This window comes from Dasypus novemcinctus, chromosome X (assembly GCF_030445035.2).
Source record: "Dasypus novemcinctus isolate mDasNov1 chromosome X, mDasNov1.1.hap2, whole genome shotgun sequence".
Taxonomy (NCBI): Eukaryota; Metazoa; Chordata; class Mammalia; order Cingulata; family Dasypodidae; genus Dasypus; species Dasypus novemcinctus.
Genome location: NC_080704.1, coordinates 52,308,941 through 52,332,425, shown reverse-complemented (window position 1 = coordinate 52,332,425; position 23,485 = coordinate 52,308,941). Strand labels below are relative to the sequence as shown.

The following is a 23,485-nucleotide window of genomic DNA, read 5'->3' as shown; positions in this document are numbered from 1 at the left end:
GGCTCAAGACAAAGAGAAAATACTAAAAGCAGCAAGAGAAAAGAGAACCATCACATACAAGGGAGGCTCCATAAGATTTAGTGCTGATTTCTCATCTGAAACCATGGAGGCAAGAAGGCAGTGCTATGACATAGTCAAGTTACTAAAAGAAAAAATTTTCTAACCAAGAATACTCTATCCAGCAAAGTTAGCATTCAGAAATGATGGACAGTTAAAAATATTCACAGATAGGGAAACGGACTTTGGCCCAGTGGTTAGGGCGTCCGTCTACCATATGGGAGGCCCGCGGTTCAAACCCCGGGCCTCCTTGACCCGTGTGGAGCTGGCCCATGCGCAGTGCTGATGCGCGCAAGGAGTGCCCTGCCACGCAGGGGTGTCCCCCGCGTAGGGGAGTCCCACGAGCAAGGAGTGCACCCATAATGAGAGCCGCCCAGCGCGAAGGAGGGAGCAGCCTGCCGAGGAATGGCGCCGCCCACACTTCCGTGCCGCTGACGACAACAGAAGCGGACAAAGAAACAAGATGCAGCAAAAAGACACAGAAAACAGACAACTGGGGGAGGGGAGGGGAATTAAATAAATAAAAATAATAAAAAAAATATTCACAGATAAACAGAAACTAAGAGAGTATGCCAACAAGAACCCTGCCCTTCAAGAAATACTAAAGGGAGTTCTGCAGGAAGAAAGAAAAAAACAGGAGAGGCAGAGTTGGAGGAGAGTGTAAGAGCAACAAAAAATACAAAAAGAGAAGGAAAAAAACAAACAAAATATGACAAACACAAGTCCAAACAAAATATGGCTAACATAAATAATTCCTTCAAAGTAATAACACTGAATGTGAATGCATTAAACTCACCTGTCAAGAGACTCAGACTGGAAGATTGGATAAGGAAATATGACCCATGTATATGCTGTCTGCAAGAAACACATCTTAGACCCAGGGATTCAAGGAGGTTGAAAGTGAATGACTGGAAAACAATCTTACAAGCAAACAATAACCAAAAAACGGCAGGAGTAGCTATATTAATATCAGACAAAATAGACTTTAAAGGTAAAACAATTGTGAGAGACAAAGATGGACACTGCATATTAGTAAAAGGGATAATCTTTCAAGAAGAAAGAACAATCATAAACATTTATTCTCCTAACAAGGGTGCCTCCAAATATGTGACGCAAACACTGGAAAAACAAAGTGAAAGAATAGATGCCTCTACAATTATAGTGGAGGACTTTAATACAACACTATCAACTTTGGACAGAACATCTCAAGAGAATCAATAAAGAAAGAAAGACTTTGAACAATATATTAGAAGAGCTGGACCTAATAGACATATACAGAACATTACACCAAAATACAGCAGGATATACATTCTTCTCAAGTGCATACGGATCATTCTCCAAGATAGACCACATGCTAGGACACAGGAAAAGTTTCAATGAATTCAGAAAGATAGAGAGCATACAAAATAATTTCTCTAACCACAGCGGAATGAAGCTGGAAATCTGCAAGGGCCACAGACCCAGATTTGGCACCAAAATTTGGAAGTTAAACAATACACTCTCAGAAAAACAGTAGGTCAAGGAGGAAATCTCAAAAGAAATTAAGAACTGCCTTGAAACTAATGAAAATGATAACACAACATATCCAAACTTATGGGATGCAGCAAAAGCAGTACTGAGACAGAAATTTATAGTCATAAATTCACACATCAGAAAAGAAGAAAGAGCTAAAGTTGAAGAACTAAATGCATACATGGAGGAATTAGTTAAAAAACAACAAACTAACCCCAAAGGAAGAAGAAAGAAAGAAATAACAAAGATGGGAGAAGAACTAAATGAAATAGAAAATAGGAAAGCACTTGAAAAAATAAACAAAACCAAGAGCTGGTTCTTTGAGCAGATCAATAAAATTGACAAACCCTTAGCTATACTAACAAAGAAAAAAAGAGAGAAGATGTACATAAACAAAATAAGTAATGAGAAAGGAGATATCACCACTGATCCCGCAGAAATAAAGACTAACATAACAGGATACTTTGAAAAAATATATTCCAACAAAAACAACAATTTAGAGGAAATGGACAAATTCCTAGAAACACATAAGCAACCTACATTGACAAGTGAAGAAGTTGATGATCTCAACAAACCAATCACAAGTAAAGAGATAGAATCAGTCATTAAAAACCTCCCAGCTAAAAAGAGCCCTGAACCAGATGGCTTTGCAGGTGAATTCTACAAAACATTCCGGAAAGAACTAACATGAATCATGCTTAAACTCTTCCAAAAAATCGAAACAACAGGAACATTGCCTAAGTCATTCTATGATGCCAACATTACTCTAGTAACAAAGCCAAACAAAAACACACACAAAAAAAGGGAAATTACAGACCAATCTCTCTAATGAAACTTGACGTAAAAATCCTCAACAAAATACTTGCTAATCATATTCAAGAACACATTAAACAAATTATACACAGTGACCAAGTGGGGTTCATTCCTGGTATGCAAGGATGATTCAACATAAGAAAATCAATTAATGTAATACACCACATAAACAGATTAAAGGAAAAAATCACATGATCATATCTATAGATGCAGAAAAAGCATTTGACAAAATACAGCACCCTTTCTTGATAAAAACACTGCGAAAGATTGGAATAGAAGGAAACGTTCTGAACATGATAAAAAGTATAAAAACCCACAGCTAACATCATTTACAATGGTGAAATCCTAAAATCTTTCCTTCTAAGATCAGGAACACGACAAGGATGCCCACTATCACCCCTCCTATTTAACATAGTCTTAGAAGTACTTGCTCGAGCTCTGAGGCAAGAACCAGACATAAATGTCATCCAGATTGGAATGAAGAAGTCGAAATTTCACTATTTGCTGATGATATGATCCTATACATAGAAAACCCTGAGAGATCTACAACAAAGCTTCTAGAACTCATAAATGAGTTTAGTAAAGTCGCAGGTTATAAGATCAATGTGCAAAAATCAGTAGCATTTCTGTACACCAGTAATGAGCAATCTGAAGAGGAAATCAGGAATCAAATACAATTCACAATAGTAAATAAAAAATCAAATACCTAGGAATAAATTTAACTAAGGATGTAAAAAACTTATACATAGAGAACTACACAACACTGTTCAAGGAAATCAAAGAAGACCTAAATAAATGGAAGAATATTCCCTGTTCATGGATAGGAAGACTAAATATTATTAAGATGCCTATCCTACCAAAACTGATCTACACATTCAATGCAATCCCAATAAAAATCAACGGAGTGTTCTTTAATGAACTAGAAAAACTAGCTATGAAATTTATTTGGAAAGGAAAGAGGCCCCGATTAGCCAAAACATATTGAAAAAGAATAACAAAATTGGAGGAATCACACTACCTGACTTCACAACACACGACCAAGCTACAGTAGTGAAAAAAGCATGGTATTGGCACAAGGAGAAACACACAGACCAATGGAATCGAACTGAGAGTCTGATATAGATCCTCATATATATAGTCATATAATATTTGATAAAGCCACCAAACCCTCTCAACTGGGAGAGAATGGCCTATTCAACAAATGGTGCCTGGAGAACTGGATATCTATATGTAAAAGAATGAAAGAGGATTACCAACTCACACCTTATACAAAAATCAACTCAAGATGGATCAAAGACCTAAATATAAGAGCCAAGACCATAAAGACTTTGGAAAGCAGTATAGGGAAGCATCTACAGGACCTTGTAATAGGAAATGGCTACATGAACTTTACACCAAAAGCATGAGCAGCAAAAGAACAAATAGATAAATGGGGCTTCCTCAAAATTAAAGCCTTATACACCTCAAAGGAATTTGTCAAGAAAGTGAAAAGAAAGCCTACAGAATTGGAGAAAATAATTGATAACCATATATCTGATAGGAGACTTGTAACCTGCTATATAAAGAACTCTTATATCTCAAAAATAAGAAGAAAGACAACCCATTTAAAAAATGGGAAAAAGATTTAAACAGACACTTCTCCAAAGAAGAATACAAATGGCTAAAAAGCACATGAAAAAAAATGCTCCAAATCTCTAGCTATTAGGGAAATGAAAATCAAAACTACAATAAGATACCATCTTACTCCCATAAGACTCGCAGCTATGAAAAAAACAGAAGACTACAAGTGCTGGAGAGGATGTGGAGGAATGGGAACACTCATCCACTCCTGGTAGGAATGCAGAAGGATCCAGCCATCTGGAGGATAGTTTGGCATTTCTCAAAAAACTAGCTATAGATTTGCCATATGACCCAGCAATTCCACTGCTGGGTATATACCCAGTAGAACTGAAAGCAAGGACACAAACTGATATATGCACACCAGTGTTCATAGCAGCACTATTCACTATTGCCAAAAGTTGGAATTAAGCCAAATGCCCATCAACAGATGAATGGATAAATAAAATGTGGTATATACATACAATGGAATGCTACTCAGCTATAAGAACAAATACACTACAAACACATGTGATAACATGGATGAATCTTGAGAACCTTATGTTGAGTGAAGCAATACAGGCATTGAAGGACAAATACTACATGACCTCAATGATATGAAATAAGTAAACCAAGCTGCCTAAGAGAGCTAGAGACTAGATGATAGGCTTAAAGGAAATTGGAGGGTAGAGGAAGGATATAAGGTGACACCTACATGGGAGAAATCTATGATAAACTGGAGGTAAGTTTTTGTACAAGGAAGGGATAAAATGGGGGCATAGGGTTACCTTTGGGTGGGGCTTTGTGGACTTGATGGGGGATAGGGATGGGAGGATGGGTAATATTGCCCAAGAAATTGGGGGGAGGGTGGGGAAATGTACGAATATAGGAGATTGTCAGGTTGAGAGTATAATGCTGAGAAAACTTTTTCAAAAATATAATAAGGTTACCTGTTTAAGATGCTTAAAGGGGATAATTTGATGCAGGACAGGCTCCTAGGAAGTGTGTGAGTGCTCATTTTGCCATAGTGGGTTATATCATGGATAGACACCCATATAATGAGAGTGAAGGTATACCCACATCCTGGGGAGGACTGATGTTCTCAAATAGAGGGAATTGTATCTCTCGAGAGAAAGAGTGGCTCCCAATGCATTAGGGCAGTTGAGCATGTCAAGCCCTCAACACTGTTGCAAGTATCTCTGAACATGACCTTTCAAGCAATGAAGATTGTTTGTCACTGTGGGCCCTAAGGGGAGGGGAAAAGAGGTATTGAATAGATGGAATCAATGTAACTGTGTAGGCAATAGAAGTGTTCCACAAGAGTACGGAAGGATGGATATAACACATGTTAATTACACGAATAATATATAGGGGCTGATAGGCTAAAATGTACATCATGATGTAAAACATAAGATAACTAAAAATTTAGAAAATTTACAGTCTAAGATATAAACCACAATGCAAACCCAAATGTTACCTTGTTTGAAAGCTATTGTCTCAATACCTATACATCAGTGTCAGTAAATATAGTATGAATATGTAAAAAGATTATTGCTGTGGAAGGGAAAGGGGTTTTATGTTGGATATGTGGGAGTACTGTATATTGTATATATGAAATACTGTGATCTAAAACTTTTGTGATGACAACCTTAATAATTAGGAAATAAAAGGATAAAAAAGGACATAGACACTGAGGAAAAGACGAAGTAGTTGTCTTGCCCATTTGCATACAGGGCAACGCTTATTGCAATGATGGAAGGAAAAACATCAAAAACAAAGCTTTTGCATTTTAAATTTTTTGACACCCCAATTTATTTTTACCTTAATTTTTCTAAATTAATATGTATTCTGTATCTAACCTTTAAACTCATCATTATATTCCATTAGTATTAGTGGTACCTGGCAATATATTGGGCTTCTTTTTTTTTATTCATTTTTTTAAAAATATTACATTCAAAAAATATGAAGTCCCATTCAACCCCACCGCCCCCACCCCCCACTCCCCCCACAGCAACACTCTCTCCCATCATCATGACACATCCATTGCATTTGGTAAGTACATCTTTGGGCATCGCTGCGCCTCATGGTCAATGGTCCACATCATAGCCCATACTCCCCCATGTTCCATCCAGTGGGCCCTGGGGGGATCTACAATGTCCCATAATTGTCCGTGAAGCACCACCCAGGACAACTCCAAGTCCCGAAAACGCCTCCACATCTCATCTCTTCCTCCCATTCCCCGCACCCAGCAGCCACCATGGCCACTTTTCCCACACCAATGCCACATTTTCTCTGTGGACATTGGATTGGTTGTGTCCATCGCACTTCTATGTCAAGAGGGGACTTAGATTCCACATGGATACTGGATGCAATCCTCCTGCTTTCAGTTGTAGGCACTCTAGGCTCCATGGTGTGGTGGTTGACATTCTTCAACTCCATGTTAGCTGAGTGGGGTAAGTCCATTAAATCAGAGTGTAGGAGGTGAAGTCTGTTGAGGTTCAGGGCCTGGCTATCATATGGTCAGTCCAGAGATTCAAATCCCCTAGATATATCTTAAACCTCAGATTGGGCTTCATTTTTGAACAAGTTTTGGATCACAGAGAGGTTCAACAATGGCAGGGGAGGAGTACTGGTGTGGGATGTTTTTGACAGGAGACACACGGTTGGCAAGGACTTCTACAGGATATATATCCAGGGTACATAAAAATGTTTGGATATTTTCATAGTGGATACAATTAAAAACAACAACTGAGGGAGTGCCTAGTTCCTAGCCAGGGGAGCTCTATCACATTCCCTAAAAGAACAGCAATAATCCCCCAAGTGCAATGGCAAAGACCAAAAAAGAAGGAAGGTCCAACAATGAGCCCTTGATACTAATGACTATGCTTGTGAGCCTATGCACCTGAAATAAGAACAAAGCCTAGAGCTGCAGGGTGCCTAAGAATTACCTCCTGAGAGCCTCCATGTTGCTCAAATGTGGCCAGTCTCGAAGCCAAACTCAGCATGTAAATGTGTTGCCTTCCCCTCAGTGTGGGACATGACTCCTGGGGATGAGCCTCCCCGGCATTGAGGGATTACTACCAAGTACCAGCTGATGATGTAACTAGAAAATAACCTTGAATAAAAGGGTCAACTCGGACCAGCAGAATATCTCAGTCTACATGTAATTACCAGGCGTTAAAAATGCTTTTTGACCTGAAGAAAAGGGGGAAATGGAAAAGACAAATGAGTTTATATGTCTGAGTCTTCAAAAAGAGCTGTGAGATTATCAGAGGGGTTGCCCTTGTGCACACCTCAGCAGAGTCCCAGAGACAGATAAAGTAGATAAAACCCCAGGTATTGGTTCTTCTGATGGCTACAGAGACCCACAGGTTCTATGGTCATGGTGGATGGAGTTCAGTGCCATGTCAGTTGGCCCTACTTTGGAGTTTGTGTTTCTGTGTGATGGAGCTGGACTCAGATGTGATCTTTGTCCACAACCCTCTCCTTACTTTTACCGGATCTGGAGTTGGTGCTGGGGTTTAGTGTATACCCAGGGGACCTGAATCTCTGGACTGACCATGTGGTAGCCAGGCCCTGAGCCTCAACAGATTTGAAACTCCTACACTCTGGTTTATTGGACTTACCCAATTCAGCTAACATGGAGGTGAAGAAGGTCAACCACCACACCAGGGAGCCAAGAGTGCCTACAACTGAAAGCAGGAGAATTGCATCCAGCATCCATGTGGAATCTAAGGCCCCTCTCGATATAGATGTGGAGTGGACACAACCATTCTAAGGTCCACAGGATGGAGGAATAGAGTATGGATTAAAGTGGACTTACTGATATTCTATTCATGAAATATTGTGATTAGTAATCGAAGAAAATGTGGCATTGGTGTGGAAAAAGTGGCCATGGTGGCTGCTGGGGGTAGGGAGTGGGAGGAAGAGATGTGATGTGGGGGCATTTTCGGGGGTTGGAGTTGTCCTGGGTGGTGCTGCAGGGACAGTTACCAGACATTGTATGTCCTCCCATGGCCCACTGGGTAGACTGTGGGAGAGTGTGGGCTATGGTGTGGACCATTGACCATGAGGTGCCACAGTGCTCAGAGATGTATTCACCAAGTGCAGTGAATGTCTCATGATAATGGAGTAGGGTGGTGTTATGGGGGATGAGTGAGGTGAGGGGGGTGGGTGGTATATGGGGACATCATATTTTTTTAATGTAACGTTAAAAAAATAAAAACAAAAAAAAAGGAGAAGCAGCAAATATTTTAAAAATGGGGAAAAGGTTTGAACAGACACTTCTCCAAAGATGATATACAAATGGCTAAAAAACACATGAAAAAAATGCTCCAAATCCCTAGCTATTAGAGAAATGCAAATCAAAACAACAATGAGATACCATCTTACTCCCATAAGACTGGCAGCTATCAAAAAATCAGAAGACTACAATTGTTGGAGAGGATGTGGAGGAATGGGAACACTCATCCACTGCTGGTGGGAATACAGAAGAATCCAGCCATTCTGGAGGACATTTTGGCGGTTTCTCAAAAAACTAGCTATAGATTTGCCATATGACCCAGCAATTCCACTGCTGGGTATAGACCGAGAAGATCTGAAAACAAGGACACAATCCTATATATGCACACCAATGTTCATAGCAGCACTATTCACTATTGCCAAAAGTTGGAATCAACCCAAATGCCCATCACAGATGAATGGATAAATACAATATGGTATATGCACACAATGGAATACTACTCAGCTATAAGAACAAATACAGTACAAAGACATGTGATAACATGGATGAATATTGAGAACCTTATGTTGAGTGAAGCAACTCAGGCATTGAAGGACAAATACTACATGATCTTTCTGATATGAAATAGTAAACCAAGCTGTCTCAGAGAGCTAGAGACTGGATGACAAATTTTAAGGTAATTGGAGGGTAGAGGATGGTTGTGAGCTGACAGCTACTTGGGTGAAATCTATGATAAGCTGGAGGTAAGTATTTGTATAGAGAAGGGATAAAATGGGGGCATAGGAATAACTTTGGGTGGGGCTGCATGAGTTTTAAGGGCACTAGAAATGGGAGGATGGGTCAGATTGCCCAAGAAATTGGGGAAAGGGTGAGGGAAACATTTGATCATGGGGCATTATCAGGTATGTGGTTGAAATTGTGATGCAAAGAAAACTCTTCAGATAATGTAATATGGAAGGTTGCCTGTTTAGGATGCTTAAGGGGGGGTAGGCATCTGACACAGGGCAAGCTTCTGGGGAGTTTGTGAGTGCTCATTTTGTCATAGTGGATTATATCATTGGGTAGAGACCCATACAACGAGAGTGAAGGTATACCCACATCCTTTGTAGGACTGATGTTCTCAAACAGAGGGAATTGTATCTCTTGAGAGAATCAGTGGCTCCCAATGGATTAGGGCAGTCAAGTATGTGAAGCCCTATATATTGTTGTAAGTATCTCTGAATATGGTCCCTCAAGTAATGAAGATTGTCATGGTGGGCCCTGTGGGGAAAGGGAAAGAGGTGTTGAATACATGGAATCAGGGTAACTGTGGGGCAATGGAAGTATTCCACAAGATCATGCCATGATGGATATAGGTCATGTTAAATTACACCAAAAATGTATAAAAGTCTATAGGCTAAAATGTAAACACAATGTAAAACATAAGATAACTAAAATTTTAGAAAATTGTATAGTCTAAAATATAAACCATAATGTAAACCCAAATGGAACCATGTTTGAAAGCTATCTGTACATTAGCTGCAGCAAATATAATATGAACATGTAAAAAGATCACTGTTGGGGAAGGGACAAAGAGTTTGATGTTGGATATGTGGGAGTACCATATATTGAATATGTGAACTACTGTTACCTAAAACTTATGTCAAGAGAAACTTAATAATCAGGAAAAAAAGAAAGAAAGGAGGTAGACACTGAGGAAGAAATGGAAGAAATTGCCTTGCCACTGTACATACAGGGCAACACCTGTAGCAGTGATGAAAGGCAAAATGTCAAAAACAAAGCTTTTTCATCTTTTCATTTCTTTGATACCCCAATTTATTTTTCCTTTATTTAATTTTTCTAAATTTCTATGTATTCTATATCAAACCTTTAAACCCATCACTATATTCCATTTTTTTATTAATGGAACCTGGCAATATACTGGGCTTCCTTTTCGAAGAAAGTTTGGACTACAGAGAGGTTCAACTATGGTGGGGGAGGAGCACTTGGGTGGGGTGTCACTGGTGGGGGGCACACGGTTGGGAGGGAGTTCTCCAGGTCATGTATACAGGGTACATAAAAAGGTTTGGATATTTTCATAGTGGTTTCACTTGGAAACGACAGATGAGAGAGTACTGAATTCCTGACCAGGGGAGCTCTATCACATTCCCCAATGGAACAACAACAATCCCCCAAGTGCAATGGCAAAGACCAATAAAAATGGATGGTCCAACGATGAGCCCTTGATACTGATGGCTCCAATTACGAGCCTGTGTGCCTGAAATATGAACTAGGCCTAGAGCTGTGGGGTGCCTAAGAGTTACCTCCTGAGAACCTCCATGTTGCTCAAATATGGCCACTCTCTAAGCCAAACTCAGCATGTAGATGCATTGCCTTCCCCCCAGCATGGAACATGGCTCCTAGGGATGAGCTTCCCTGGCACCAAGGGATTACTATCAAGTACCAGGTGATGATGTGAACAAAGAGGTCAACTCAGACTGGCAGAATATCTCAGCCTACATGTAATATCAGGTGTTAAAAACTGCTTTTTGACTTTGGATAAAAAGGGGGAAATGGAAAGGACAAGTGAGTTTATATGGCTAAGAGTTTCCATAAAAGAGTCAGGAGGTCATCAGGGGGTGATGCTTATGCATGCCTCAGCAAGGTACCAGAGACAGCCAAGGTAGATGGAAACCAGGTGCTGGTTCTCCTGAGGGCTGCAGCAACCCACAGGTTCTGGGTTCTGTGGTCAAGGAAGATGGCTCTGGAGTTCAGGGCCATGTCAGTTGGCCCTACTTTGGAGTTTATGTTGCTGAGTGTGATGGAGTTGGACATAGATATAACCTTTCTGCACATGCCTTTTCTGTTACTTTTACTGGACCTGTGGTTGGCGTTTGGTTTGGTGTATACTCAGGAGACCTGGATCTCTGAACGGTTCATGTGACAGCCAGGCCCTGGGCCTCAGCAGACTTGCAACTCCTACCCTCTGGTTTCTTGGACTTACCCTGGCCAGCTGACAGGGAGGTGAAGAGGGTCAACCACCATACCAGGGAGCCAAGAGTGCCTACAGCTGCAAGCAGGAGAATTGCATCCATCATCCATGCGGAATCTAAACCCCCTCTTGATGTAGAGGGGGACTGGACATAGTCATCCCAAGTCCACAAGATGGAGGAATAAAGTATGGATTAGAGTGGACTTACTCATGTTTTGCTGGGGAACTACTGTGATTAGTAAGGGAAGAAATTGTAGTAGTGATGTGGAGAGGGTGGCCACGGTGGCTCCTGATGGTTGGGAGAGGGAAGAAGGGATATGGTGTGGAGACATTTTCAGGATTTGGAGTTGTCCTGGGTAGTGCTGCAGGGATGCATGCTGGACGTTGTGTGTCCTGTCATGGCCCACTGGGTGGACTGGGGGAGAGTGTGGACTACAATGTGGACCACTGTCCATGTGCTGCAGCGGTTCTCCAGAATGTATTCGCCAGGTGCAGTGGATGTGCCACAATGATGGAAGATTTTGTTGATGTGGGAGGGTTGGTGTGGGTGGAGGGGGGGTATATGGGGACCTCATATTTTTTGAATGTAATATTTAAAGGAAAATAAAGAAGAAAAAATATATATAAGAGGTTCCCATATACCCCACTCCCCACCCCATCCCCCACTCCTCCCATATCAACAACCTCTTTCATCATTGTGGCACATTCATTGCATTTGACGAATACATTTTGGAGCACTGCTGCACCACATGGATAGTGGTTTACATTGTAGTTTACACTCTCCCCCAGTCTACCCAGTGGGCCATGGCAGGACATACAATGTCCGGCATCTGTCCCTGTGATATCATTCAGGACAACTCCAAGTCCTGAAAATGCCCCAGTATCACACCTCTTCTTCCCTCTCCCTGTCCTCAGCAACTCCCATGGGCACTGTCTCCATCAATGATAAAATTTCTTTCATTGCTAGAATCACAACAGTTCTATAGTAGAATACCAGTAAGTCCACTCTAATCCATATTTTATTCCTCCATCTTGAGGACCCTGGGATGGCAATGTCCATTCCACCTCTAAATCGAGAGGGGGCTTAGATCCCACATGACTGATGGGTGGTATTTTCCTGCTTGCAATTGTAAGCTCTCGCTTCCATGGTGTGGTGGTTGACCATCTTCATCTCCCTGTTAGCTGGGTAAGTCCAACAAACCAGAGAGTAGGTGTTGCAACTCTGCTGAGGCTCAGGGTCCGGCTAGCACATGGAAAGTAAAGGACATGCTTTTAACTGCTTTATCATATTACCCCCTAGAGATGGTGTGGAATCCAGTATTTCACCTTTGAAGTTTGAGGTGAAGGCTGTGCAATCATGCAGGAAGAGATCCTTCCCCAGGCGAATGGAACACAAGACTAGAATGAAGGTGTACAGGTGTTCAGACGAGCGGTCAAGTGTGGAGAAGAAGTAAGCATGGAGAAGATCCACCAGGATATGCCTGTAGAGATAGGATGATGAGCTGTGAAATTAAGCCACTCCCATAGCTCTTCATGACTCCTCTCCTTGAGAACCCTCCTCAACGATTTAAACCAAGCTTCTCTTAACTGCTTTGCTGGAAGAGAATAGTCCATTAGGGCTCAACCTGGAAAACTCGGGGGAATAGCAAGAATCTAAACAAGAAGCCATGCCCAAGGAAAGGATGTCACCAAAAGTTTGAAGATTGGTTTTATGTGAAAATCAGAGCTCTGTGAGGGAAGGGGCCTTCTGGGGCAAGGAAAACTTTTCCTATTCTTTGCCCCACCCCTTCAAGTCTGTTTCATTTTTAATTTAATGTTGTTGTAACATCTATTCAACCCTCCTGTGTGTGTTATCCACACTGACATGATCCAAGGCAAACTTTAAAGTCTGGACCACTCTTGTCTATTTCCCCTCTCTGCTTCTACCCTTCGTAGCTGGCTTTTTATCATTGACTATGTTTCACGGAGCCTGAATTGATCAGCCTAGACAAACAGTAACAGAAACTTCCTAATGGGGGAAAGGGCCTCTCATTGATCTATCATATTTTACGTATTTCAAAGCAAGACCAAAACCATTTGGGGACTAGTAACTGTACAGAGTTTCCTTCCTCCTCTAGTACTAATTAACAGTGAGCTAAGAGTACAAGTTATGCCCATAAAGTAACATGGCTGAGAATTAAGAGGACGGTTTTGGCTTTCTTACCTTTTAAAAATCATCCAAATGGTTTCTCCAGAATAATCATCCTGGTGGCCAGGCACTCATAGAGTGAAAAGTTAACAAACCAAAAAGACTTGTGTTGCATTTGGGTTTCAGGGAAGAAAACTTCAGAAAGAACTTTAACAAAAGGAAAGAAAAATCCATCTACTGGAGTAGGAAAAGAACTGTGAGATGGTTCTCTTAATAACACAAACCAAATGGCATATTTCCATGGTTTTAAATACAATACATTTTGATGATGTGTTCAGTAACTTTGGGTTTAATTATCTGCAACAATTGATACAATTATTAAAACATCATTGTTTTAGTGATGATGTACTGATTAATTATGATACATAATAAGTCATATTTCATAAGCATATTTAACAACGAAATCATGTAAAAGATGTTAATGTGTGCAACTGGAAAGTAAAGTCACAGGTTTATTAGCATTAGAGCTTTTATCTTCTTCTCCCTTGGGGCCAAGAGAGCTTGAGGACAGTAAGTTCACTCAAAGCAAAAAATTTTTGTTTGTGATTTCCCTCAACCGTCCAACTCTAGTTGGCAAGGACAACCTTCTTACTGAGAAAAGCTGACTTTTTGTCCTAAGGGAAAACCACATTCTGGTCTTATGCTCTCTTTCTAAGAGCACCTACTGTTCTTTTCTTCCACACATTTATTTCCATTGGAGAAACTATTCAGATATGCTCAGTGGTGTTAAGTCTTTGTCTTTTGAATAATATTTGCTTTTGGAAACAGCCAAAAGTTATACAGAACCAACTCGGATAACTAATATGAGAAATGAGCTCGATAATCGGAGCCCTGGACATGGAGTGCTCTAAAGAGTTTTACACATATTATCTTCCTTAACCTTTCTGCTATTCCTAGGAGGGAGGAGAAGCAGCCTCAGCATCCTGCCTTGCAGAAGCAGAAGCTGAGTCTCAGTAGACCCAGGACTTCCTATCATAACCCACTGCCTTTCCCTTATGCCTCAATGAAGTCACATTTCTCTGAGTTGGTGGGCTGCTTGGTTCTTCTGGGGTGAGGATCAAAGACTCAGTGAGCCCACCCCTGGATAAAAGGCTTGTGGTAAGGTCATCCCTAGCCCAGAACTGGGCCTGGAAGCTTCTGGAACTGGAGGCAGTAATGGCATCGAGCAACCATGAATCTGATGTTTCAGCTCCTCTCTCATGGGTCTCCAGTCCCCCTGACTCATGGTATCTCTGCTTCTTTTCATGAGTTGGCCCTGGCCCCTCTTTCTCAGATAGATGCCAAATCTAAATTCCAAAGAGAGTCAGAATAATTGGCTTCACTCCACCAACACCCCGTTAGGCAGAGCCTTTCACACCATGCAATCTCACCCACCCCATCAAAGACAGCCTCATTCTGCCTCCCTAAGCAGGGGTCCCTTGGAGGTGAGGTTTCATCCATTTTAAACATAGGGCATGGAGAGTATCCATCTGGTTAGAAGGCACATCTATAATGTGGCAGTGCTGCTGCTGCTGCTGGTGACAATGATAGGTACCATTTACTGAGTGCAAACAGTGTGCCTCTCACCATACCAAGCCTTTTACATGTGTGTTCTGTAAGGCCTGTAAATTGGTTCTGTGTTTTAGTTCCCTGGATGCTAAAACAAATACTATATAATGGGATGGTTTAAACGATGGACATATTTTGAGGCTTAGGAGAAGTCCAAAATCAGGTGGTAATACAGAATTCAAACAACTTCTCTGGCTCTTCAGGTTAAAAATGGACTGTTCAGTAGCATGACTGCTGGCACCTTTTTCTGGCTGAAATGACCACAGGGGCAGTCCTAGAATCTTCACCTTTCCTTGACCTAACACAGAAAATGTAAATATGGAAGCAACTAGGAACCCAGCTCTCCTTTTATTCTTGCAACCCTGTACTGCAGCATAGACCTAAAGGCCAATTTGAGTCAGGACGGTGGCCCTTGGACAGTCAATGCCTTTCCTGATGCAACTTGACATTCCAGATTCTTCTTTACCCTCTTGCTATCTGGAAGAGAGGTCCAAGGCTTCTGCGATGTGATTTGAAGGGTCAGCTCCCCCATCTCCCCTCCAAGCACCCATGATTCCCTCCTGTGAGATTCATCTGGTTGAGTTTTCAAGGTTGTCTGGTCTTTTGGAGCTCCCTTACTACAGGGTGCATAACCCATTTAAAGGGCAATTCTTTTGGTTTTTATAAGCCAAAACTTTGGGGGAAAGGTGATGGCTGTCAGAACAGTGATGGAGAAGTGCTCCTCCACCAAGTGTTTACCCTCTGCCATCAAGAATACATAACTGGGGAAACGGACTTTAGCCCAGTGGTTAGGGCGTCCGTCTACCACATTGGAGGCCCGCGGTTCAAGCCCCGGGTCTCCTTGACCCGTGTGGAGCTGGCCCATGCGCAGTGCTGATGCGCGCAAGGAGTGCCGTGCCACACAGGGGTGTCCCCCGCGTAGGGGAGCCCCACGCGCAAGGAGTGCACCCATAAGGAGAGCCGCCCAACCCGAAGGAGGGAGCAGCCTACCGAGGAATGGCGCCGCCCACACTTCCCGTGCCGCTGACGACAACAGAAGCGGACAAAGAAACAAGACGCAGCAAAAAGACACAGAAAACAGACAACCGGGGGAGGGGAGGGGAATTAAATAAATAAAATAAATCTTAAAAAAAAAAAAAAGAATACATAACTGGGAAGTGGATGTGACTCAATCAGTTGGGCACCTGCCTACCATGGGGGATGTCCTAGGTTCAGATCCTGGTGTCTCCTAAAGAAGACAAGCAGACACCACACCCATTGCAATGAGCTAGACACTGCACCCACCTCAATGAACTAGATGCAGCACCGCCACAATGGGCAGATGCCTAAACAAGCAGATGCCACAGCCTGAGAGGAGCAGATGTTGGGCACTCACCTCCAATGTGGGAGGTCCCAGGTTCAGTTTCCGGCGCCTCCTGGAGAAGGCAAGCAAACAATGAGCAGACAGACAAGAGAACGATGGGTGGGGGGGGGGGGTGGATAAATTTAAAAAAAAAAAGAATGCACAACCATTACATTTGCATCCAAAATCAAGGAAGAAGTCTACCCAGAAACTTCTTCCAAAGCCCCTAAGATAGGAACGCTGAATCATATCCTGTCTCCTCATTTCCCATGCTCCCACCCCCGTGTTTCCCAGCCTTGCCTGATAACAAGATGACTTGGACACCTGGCAAAAATACAGTCCTAGGCTTCCACAGGACCTACCTAATCTGAATTTCTAGGTAAAGGCCTAGGGACCTGTATTTTCATAGTGCTCTGGGTGATTTGTATTGTCAGTCAAGTTTGGTACACACTGTCCTGTTCTGGATTCAACAATTTATTTTATTTCTCCCCATAAAATCGTTTGTAATGCCTTATTGTGATTTGGATATAAAAGCAGGCTTGGACGCTTTTTAGTTTCCTGGGCTGCTCAAGTAAATACCATGAAATGGTTCAGCTTAAACATTGGGAATTTATTTGCTTACCATTAGAGGCTTGGAAAAAGAAAGTCCAAATATGATGCTTTCTCCTTGAAGACTGTGGCATTCTGCGGCTAGCTACTGGTGATCCTGGGTTTGTTAGCGTGTCACATGGCAAGGCACAAAGTGACTGCTCCTGGTCTCTGCCTTCTCTTCCAGGTTCAGCTTCTTGCCTCCTGTAGCTCTTCCTCTGTGTGTCTGAATTTCATTCTCTTATAAAGGACTCCATCACTAGGATTAATACTAATCCTCATTAAGGTGGGACACACCTTAACTGAACTAACCTCTTCAAAAGGTCCTACTTACAATGGGTGTCTACCCACAGGAATGGATTAAATATAAGAAAATGTTTTTCTGGAGTACATACAGCTTCAAAGCACCACAGACAACAAACTGCAAGACCTTGAACAAGCCACTTTCCCTTCCTGGGGCTTACCTTAGTATTCTCGTCTGGAAAAAAGGAGTATTTCACTTGATAATACAGTCTACCATTTGCATTTATCAGGCTGGGCTGTGAAAATTAAAATCTAAATCCCAAAGGGAGTCAGAATAATTGGTTTAATTCCCAATGTGAAAATTAATGTCACTACATTTTTCGATAAATGTCTGAAGCCTTTTTTTTTAAAATGACTTTAAGTTTCCAGAAGAGTCACCAGGACAAGAGAGAATTAAAGGTTCAGAGTCACTGTGCATGCCAAGATAACATCTGTGAAAAGATGTGGCTTAGAGTCTGACCTCAGAACTTCCAGAAAGTTTAAGCTTCCTTCCCCCACCTGGTTCACACCAACCCTGGTGTCAAATAGCTGTCACTACAAAGCCCTCCACGTGCAGCTGGAGTGCCACTCTCCAGAGTTCACCATCACATAGGACCACCAGCTATACATGCACAATATTCTCTGATGGTAGGAGTTCAACTCCAAAGATCAGGTTCTTTCTATCACAGTGTGGTCCCCTAGATGGGGCCATCACTCGCCCCACCCCAACCCAGATGTGGTCCTTTTGCTGCCATCTTCCACTTCTAGCAGGGCCATCAGGCTGGGCAAATCTTGCCCCTGAGACAGAACTTGAGAAAGAGCTAGGGTAATCCCGACAGGAGTATCAAAATTCTACATAACCTTTAAGTTTTGGTCTGCTCTGAGGCAAACCCCTTTTTTGCTCTACTGATAGATAAACTTTAGAGAAAACAGCAAGCAGAGCTCTTTTATTTTTGAAGTACCTCCATCAGAGCCACGAAATCATTTGTCAAAACAATTTAACTTGTATGCTTTCATTCTGGTAAGAACCCTTTAAATGACAGCACTGCTGATTGTGGTGTCGTTTTTTGAGCATACACACTCTAGAGTATGGACGAATGCCAAACTAAGGTCAAATGATTCTTCAGGAAAGTTAGGTCTCCTCTATTCAGATTTCACTAGAAGTTTAAAAAGTGAAAGCAAATCTAGATTTCAGATCTTGGTTGCTGTTCTTTTTTGCAAAGAACAAACACTTTTTCCTTGGCCAGTGTATGTTAGGGTTCTATCAGAGAAACAAAACCCATAGGATCTATATATGTATACATATGTATATATGTATATGTGTATTGTATATATGTATGTGTGTGTATGTGTGTGTAGAGATTTATTGCAAAGAGTTGGCTTACCTGATTGTGGGGGCTGGCAAGTTTGAAAACTGTAGGTCAGACAGGTGGTCTGGAAACTCTCTGGCAGAAGCTGAAGCTGCAGTCCACAAGAGGAATTTTCTTATTCCTCAGGGAAATCTCAGTTCTACTCTTAAGGCTTTTCAACTTGTTGGATGAGGCCCACCCAGATTATTGAGAGTAATCTCCTTTACTTAATGTCAATGGAATGTAGATGCTAATCACATCTACAAAAATACCTACACAACAAAACCTAGATTAGTGTATGATTGAATTAACTGGGGACTATAGCCTTGCCAAGACAGCACATAAAATGAGTCATTCCAGCTAGCATAACAGTTTGCCTTTTGTTCAAAAGGGGTAAGTTAGTTCCACAGCCTATGTATGCACAGGGGAGCATTTATTTAGAAGCTCCAAAATGGTAGATAATCCCACGAATGGGTATAACTGATTTTGAAATGTATCGTTATTTTATCGGAAATGTTCTGTTTCCCAATTCTGTTTGCCATTGGCCAATATAATTGTGAGCTTGTGCTTGGCCAGCATGCACCAAACAGAAGTAGGATGGAGGCCCCATGCTGTGAGTGGGACCTTGGAAAGCAGCTGCCTCCACTATAAAGGGAGAAGGTGGTTCATTATGGTCTCCAAAGCCTTTTCCAGCTATAGTTCTAGAGGTGACCCAGAATCTTCTTGACAAATATATCAGTTGTCTCCTGCTGCATAACAAACTATTTCAAAACTTACTGTCTTAAAACAACAATAATTATTTATTTTGCTCATGAATCTGCAATTTGGTCAGGGCTTGGTGGGGAAAGCTCTTCCCCAGCCATCAGTTGGGGTGATTCAATAGAGCACCAGAAGATCCACTTCCAAGATGGCTCAATCAAATGGCTGGCAAGTTGTTGATGGTTGTTAAGGAAGCTTAGACTCTGCTCCTTGATGGCAGGAAAATCAAAAAGTTTGCAAACATGTTTTAAAACCATCGCACAAATGATACCTGTGTTGTCCCTCATGTTGGGTATTATCTCCAACTCCTCCTTCATCCTGCCTGCCTCCTACTCCCTGTCCCTAAGACATACAGATTTTACCACCAACAAATATCTCAAGTCTTTTCATTCTCTCATCTCACATCTGGACCATTGCATCTTCCTAAATGACCTTCCTGCCTCCACTCTTTTCTGTTGTGACATTTAGGATTAGATTCAATTGCATGTGACAAAAAAAAAAATCCAAATAACAGTGCCATAAACAAAATCAAAATATATCTCCCTTTTTGTATGGGAGTCTTGTATGATGATATGCATGTTTGCTTTGTACATTCACAAGTTTTATGTATTTTCATGTATGAATGATATATTTCAATAACATTTTATTTAAAAATTTATCTCCCTTTCACATAAAAGAAATTAATACATAAGCTATCCAGGACTGATACAATGGCTCTGTGATGGTCAGAGATCCAAGCTACTTTCATTTTGCTGCTCCCCAACATTTAGTGTGTCATGGTACAAGATGGCTACTCAAGCACCAGCCATCACATCCTCATTTCAGTCAGGAATGAATAAGGAGTGAAAAGGAGTATATACCTGGATGTCTTTCCCCTCCCTGGCCTCCTCAGTCCCTGGCTCCGCCTTCTAGCAGTGCTCGAACGACTCCTCCCTTGCCCTCTCTCTGAGGGTCTCTCGCCCAGAGCCCTCCCTACCCACAAACCCCCGCTCTGAGGGCCTGCCCATTCCCCTCCCCCATTTTGGCCATCCCTCCACCAGCACTCAGCACCCTTGTCCCCTTCTTGGGGGTCTCTCCCACATCCCGGCAGGGCCTGCCCAGCCCCCTTCTGCGCTGCCCCTCACAGCGACTCTTGGATCGCGTGGTACGGCGCTATGCTGAGGTAGCCGATGCCGGCAGCATCTTCATGGACCACTTCACCGACCGCGACAAGCTGCGTCTGCTCTACACACTGGCCGTCAACGCGCACCCCATTCTCCTACAGGTATGCAACCACCACTCCTTAACCCTCTGCCCAAGGCCCAGGCAAGCCCCTCCTGGGAGAGAGCCAACTCTGCTGAGAACCAGGCATGACAGGAGCACAAATTTGGGGAGCACCTACTCAGGGACCAAGGGGAGGGCTGTAGGTAGAGCTCCCTCTCCCCTTCACTACAGGCCTTGGGGCACCAGCCCATAATAGTACCGTGGCATGCAATACATGTTTGTTGGTTTCTACAGTGTCAAAGTGCTGTGGTTGCTGTAAAGGAAAGAAGTATGGAAGCTCAAGGCAGGGTGGGGAGAGGGAGTGGGGGTGAGTGAGGATGACAGGTACCATCTTAATTACTTTAGGCAGCCTTGAGGGACTTTCTGAAGGAGGGCAACTGTGACCTGTGTCTCAAAGATCAGTAACATTGCTCAGGAGGTAGGGAAATGAGCCAAAGAACTCCTACCGACTCCCTATGTGCCCTGCAGCTATTCTTGGAAAAGAGAAAAAGAAATGTCGCTCTAAAGGGGAATGGCCAAATGAACAAGGATGTGTGAGGATCTGGGGATACATTGGTGAACAAGGCTGGCTTGGTGGCTCCTGCCTTCAGGCAGCTTCCAGTCCAGTGGTAGAGACAGATATTTAACAAATAAATATCCATAAAACATAATCTCAGTTTCTTTCAAGTCATTGGTTTCCTTGTGGCTTATTTATAGAACATGTAGTGGCTAGTCATGTCAATGACCCCAGGACACAGGGGTCTCATAATGGGCACAAGGAAAACTAGGAAGTGGGAAGGAGGAACAAGAAGAGGAGGAGGGCTAGAGAGAGAAAGAGGTAGTAAAAGAAGGGAACGGAGCAGGGGGAGAAGACAGAGGAAGAGGTGAAGGAAGCCACAGCAAAGACAGCTAATAAATATCAGCAAATGGATGGCTGCTGAATACACAGTAACAGCTCACTTGTATTGCTCACCTGCTATGCCCCAGATAAGTAAACGGGCCCAGTGATGTTCAGGGACTTGGCCAGAGTCACTTAGCCAGTGTCCAAGATGAAACTCAAACCCAGATCTGTCGGACTTCAGAGTCCATGCTCTTTCCACTAAAACCTGCCTAGTAAAATTGCCATTTTAAATACTAAAAAAGGAGAAGTTGTTGCTGGTTTTCCTGCACTCCCACAGGGCTTTTCTCCCATCATTCCATCCTTGGAGGCAGCAGCAGACACTGGTTACTCCCAGCCCTGGTTCCTCAAATGGAGACCATAGAACTTCCTCCATTGAGCCACCAACCCAGGCATGGCTCTATGGCTGCACATCTAGCCATTTCCAGTAGGCCTGTGACCCCCTTCCAAGTCACAGAGTGAGAAATGTCCCCATGGAGCTGGGTATTCACGAACATGGAGGGGAGAAGGTGAATTAAAATGGGCAGAAGACCATAGAAAATCACCAGAGAGAATGATTGAGCTTTTTAAAGAAGGAAAAGCAAGGGAAAAGTGCTAAGTATTTAAAGTTTCTGTCGTTTCCCCCCATAGTTGAAAGAAATGCCATTCTAGATAGAGCTGCTTCAATAAATAGTCAAGCAAAGGCCAGCTAGGTTTCCCTTTCCCCTTCTCCATCTCACAAATCCATGTTTGGAGCTATTGCAAGGACACAGAGGACGTGGGCTTCCATAGACCAGTGTTAGGGTGTTTTGGAAGGTTCCAGTCAGTTGGGGAGCACCTGTGGGTATCTAGTTACCCCAGACAAGAAGATTTGCACAGAGCCAGGAATTGAGAAAGGCAGGCTAGTTTACTGTCTCCCAAACGTGAATGATCCAAAGACCACCTTCATGATTTTCACTTTATCTCAGAACCACCTGCACTGTTATTTTGAAAATATTTTTCTTTAAATCAGCCTTAGGTTGGACTGCTTTTCTTCCCCATACCCTCTGCTAAGCAGCATTCTCTGTGTAATCTCAAAATGCTAGTCATATATTTTCAATAATATAACACTTTAAACAAAACATCTTCCCCTGAATCTTGGACACTATCTAAAATCATGGCAAGCTCATTAGCAAGAGTTGGAGAAACTCTTGAAAACACAGTCTAGGACATAGAAATTAGAGCCTCCTTTGCCAAATCTATCCATCAACATTTGAACAAAAAAGTGGAGGGTGATGGTGAGGAGGGATGAGGGTATTGCCCTGTTCCAAGAGACATCAAAAGGGGTGAAAGACATTTTGCCAATGTATTTTGAGACAGGGATGCCTGAAGGAGATTCATTTTTCTGTGTGCTTGTGGTAAAAGGTAAAAGAGCTCTCTGTGTGAATTTTTCCTCCCTGAGCTAATGCCTCCTGCTTCTGGCTTGCCAGATCTTCCCTGGGGCCGAGGGGTGGCCGCTGCCCAAGTACCTGGGCTCCTGTGGCAGGCTCCTTGTCAGCACTAGCACCAGACCACTGCAGGAATTCTACAGTGCCCCTCCAGACCAGGCTGCTGACCTCGCCTACCAGCTCCTTGGGGTCCTGGAGTCTCTGAGGAACAACGATTTGAACTATTTCTTCTACTTCACCCACATTGATGCGGGCATGTTTGGCATCTTTAACAATGGGCACCTGTTCATCCGAGATGCCAGCACACTGGGCGTCATTGACAAGCAAGAAGGTACCTAGTCTGGTGTGATGGAGGAGGCTGGAGCTAGGGAGGGGGTGGCCAGGGGCTGTGCCATTGGGTCTTCCCAGGCTCGGTATGTCCCAGTGAGAGCCATGTTAGCTGCCATGTAAAATGGTCCTTTCCCCCATTTGAGTCTCTGCTCCAACTCTAGCTCCGAAGGGGAACTGGACTTGACCCTGTCAGTAGGGGCATTTTGCATCGTGGCCTGGCCCTGCTGCATGTGTGGTCCAGGGACCTGGCCCTGCCCCTCTTCACACTCACAACTCACAGACCCCTTTCCTCTGCCCAGCCTTTCTCATCAGATGCTTTTAGCCTTTATCTAAAATTTAAACATCTGGCTGCTTTACGGGC

General features: G+C 42.8%; 1 protein-coding gene across 1 annotated transcript in view; it reads left to right on the top strand.

The window, feature by feature from the left end:
* DIPK2B (divergent protein kinase domain 2B) overlaps positions 1-23,485 on the top strand; it is a 63,076-nt gene that overhangs the window by 32,814 nt on the left and 6,777 nt on the right. The window contains exons 3-4 of the mRNA XM_004473549.5: positions 20,339-20,512; positions 22,837-23,125. Coding sequence (XP_004473606.2) covers positions 20,339-20,512; positions 22,837-23,125 — 463 coding nt within the window. The remainder of the gene's footprint in view (positions 1-20,338; positions 20,513-22,836; positions 23,126-23,485) is intronic.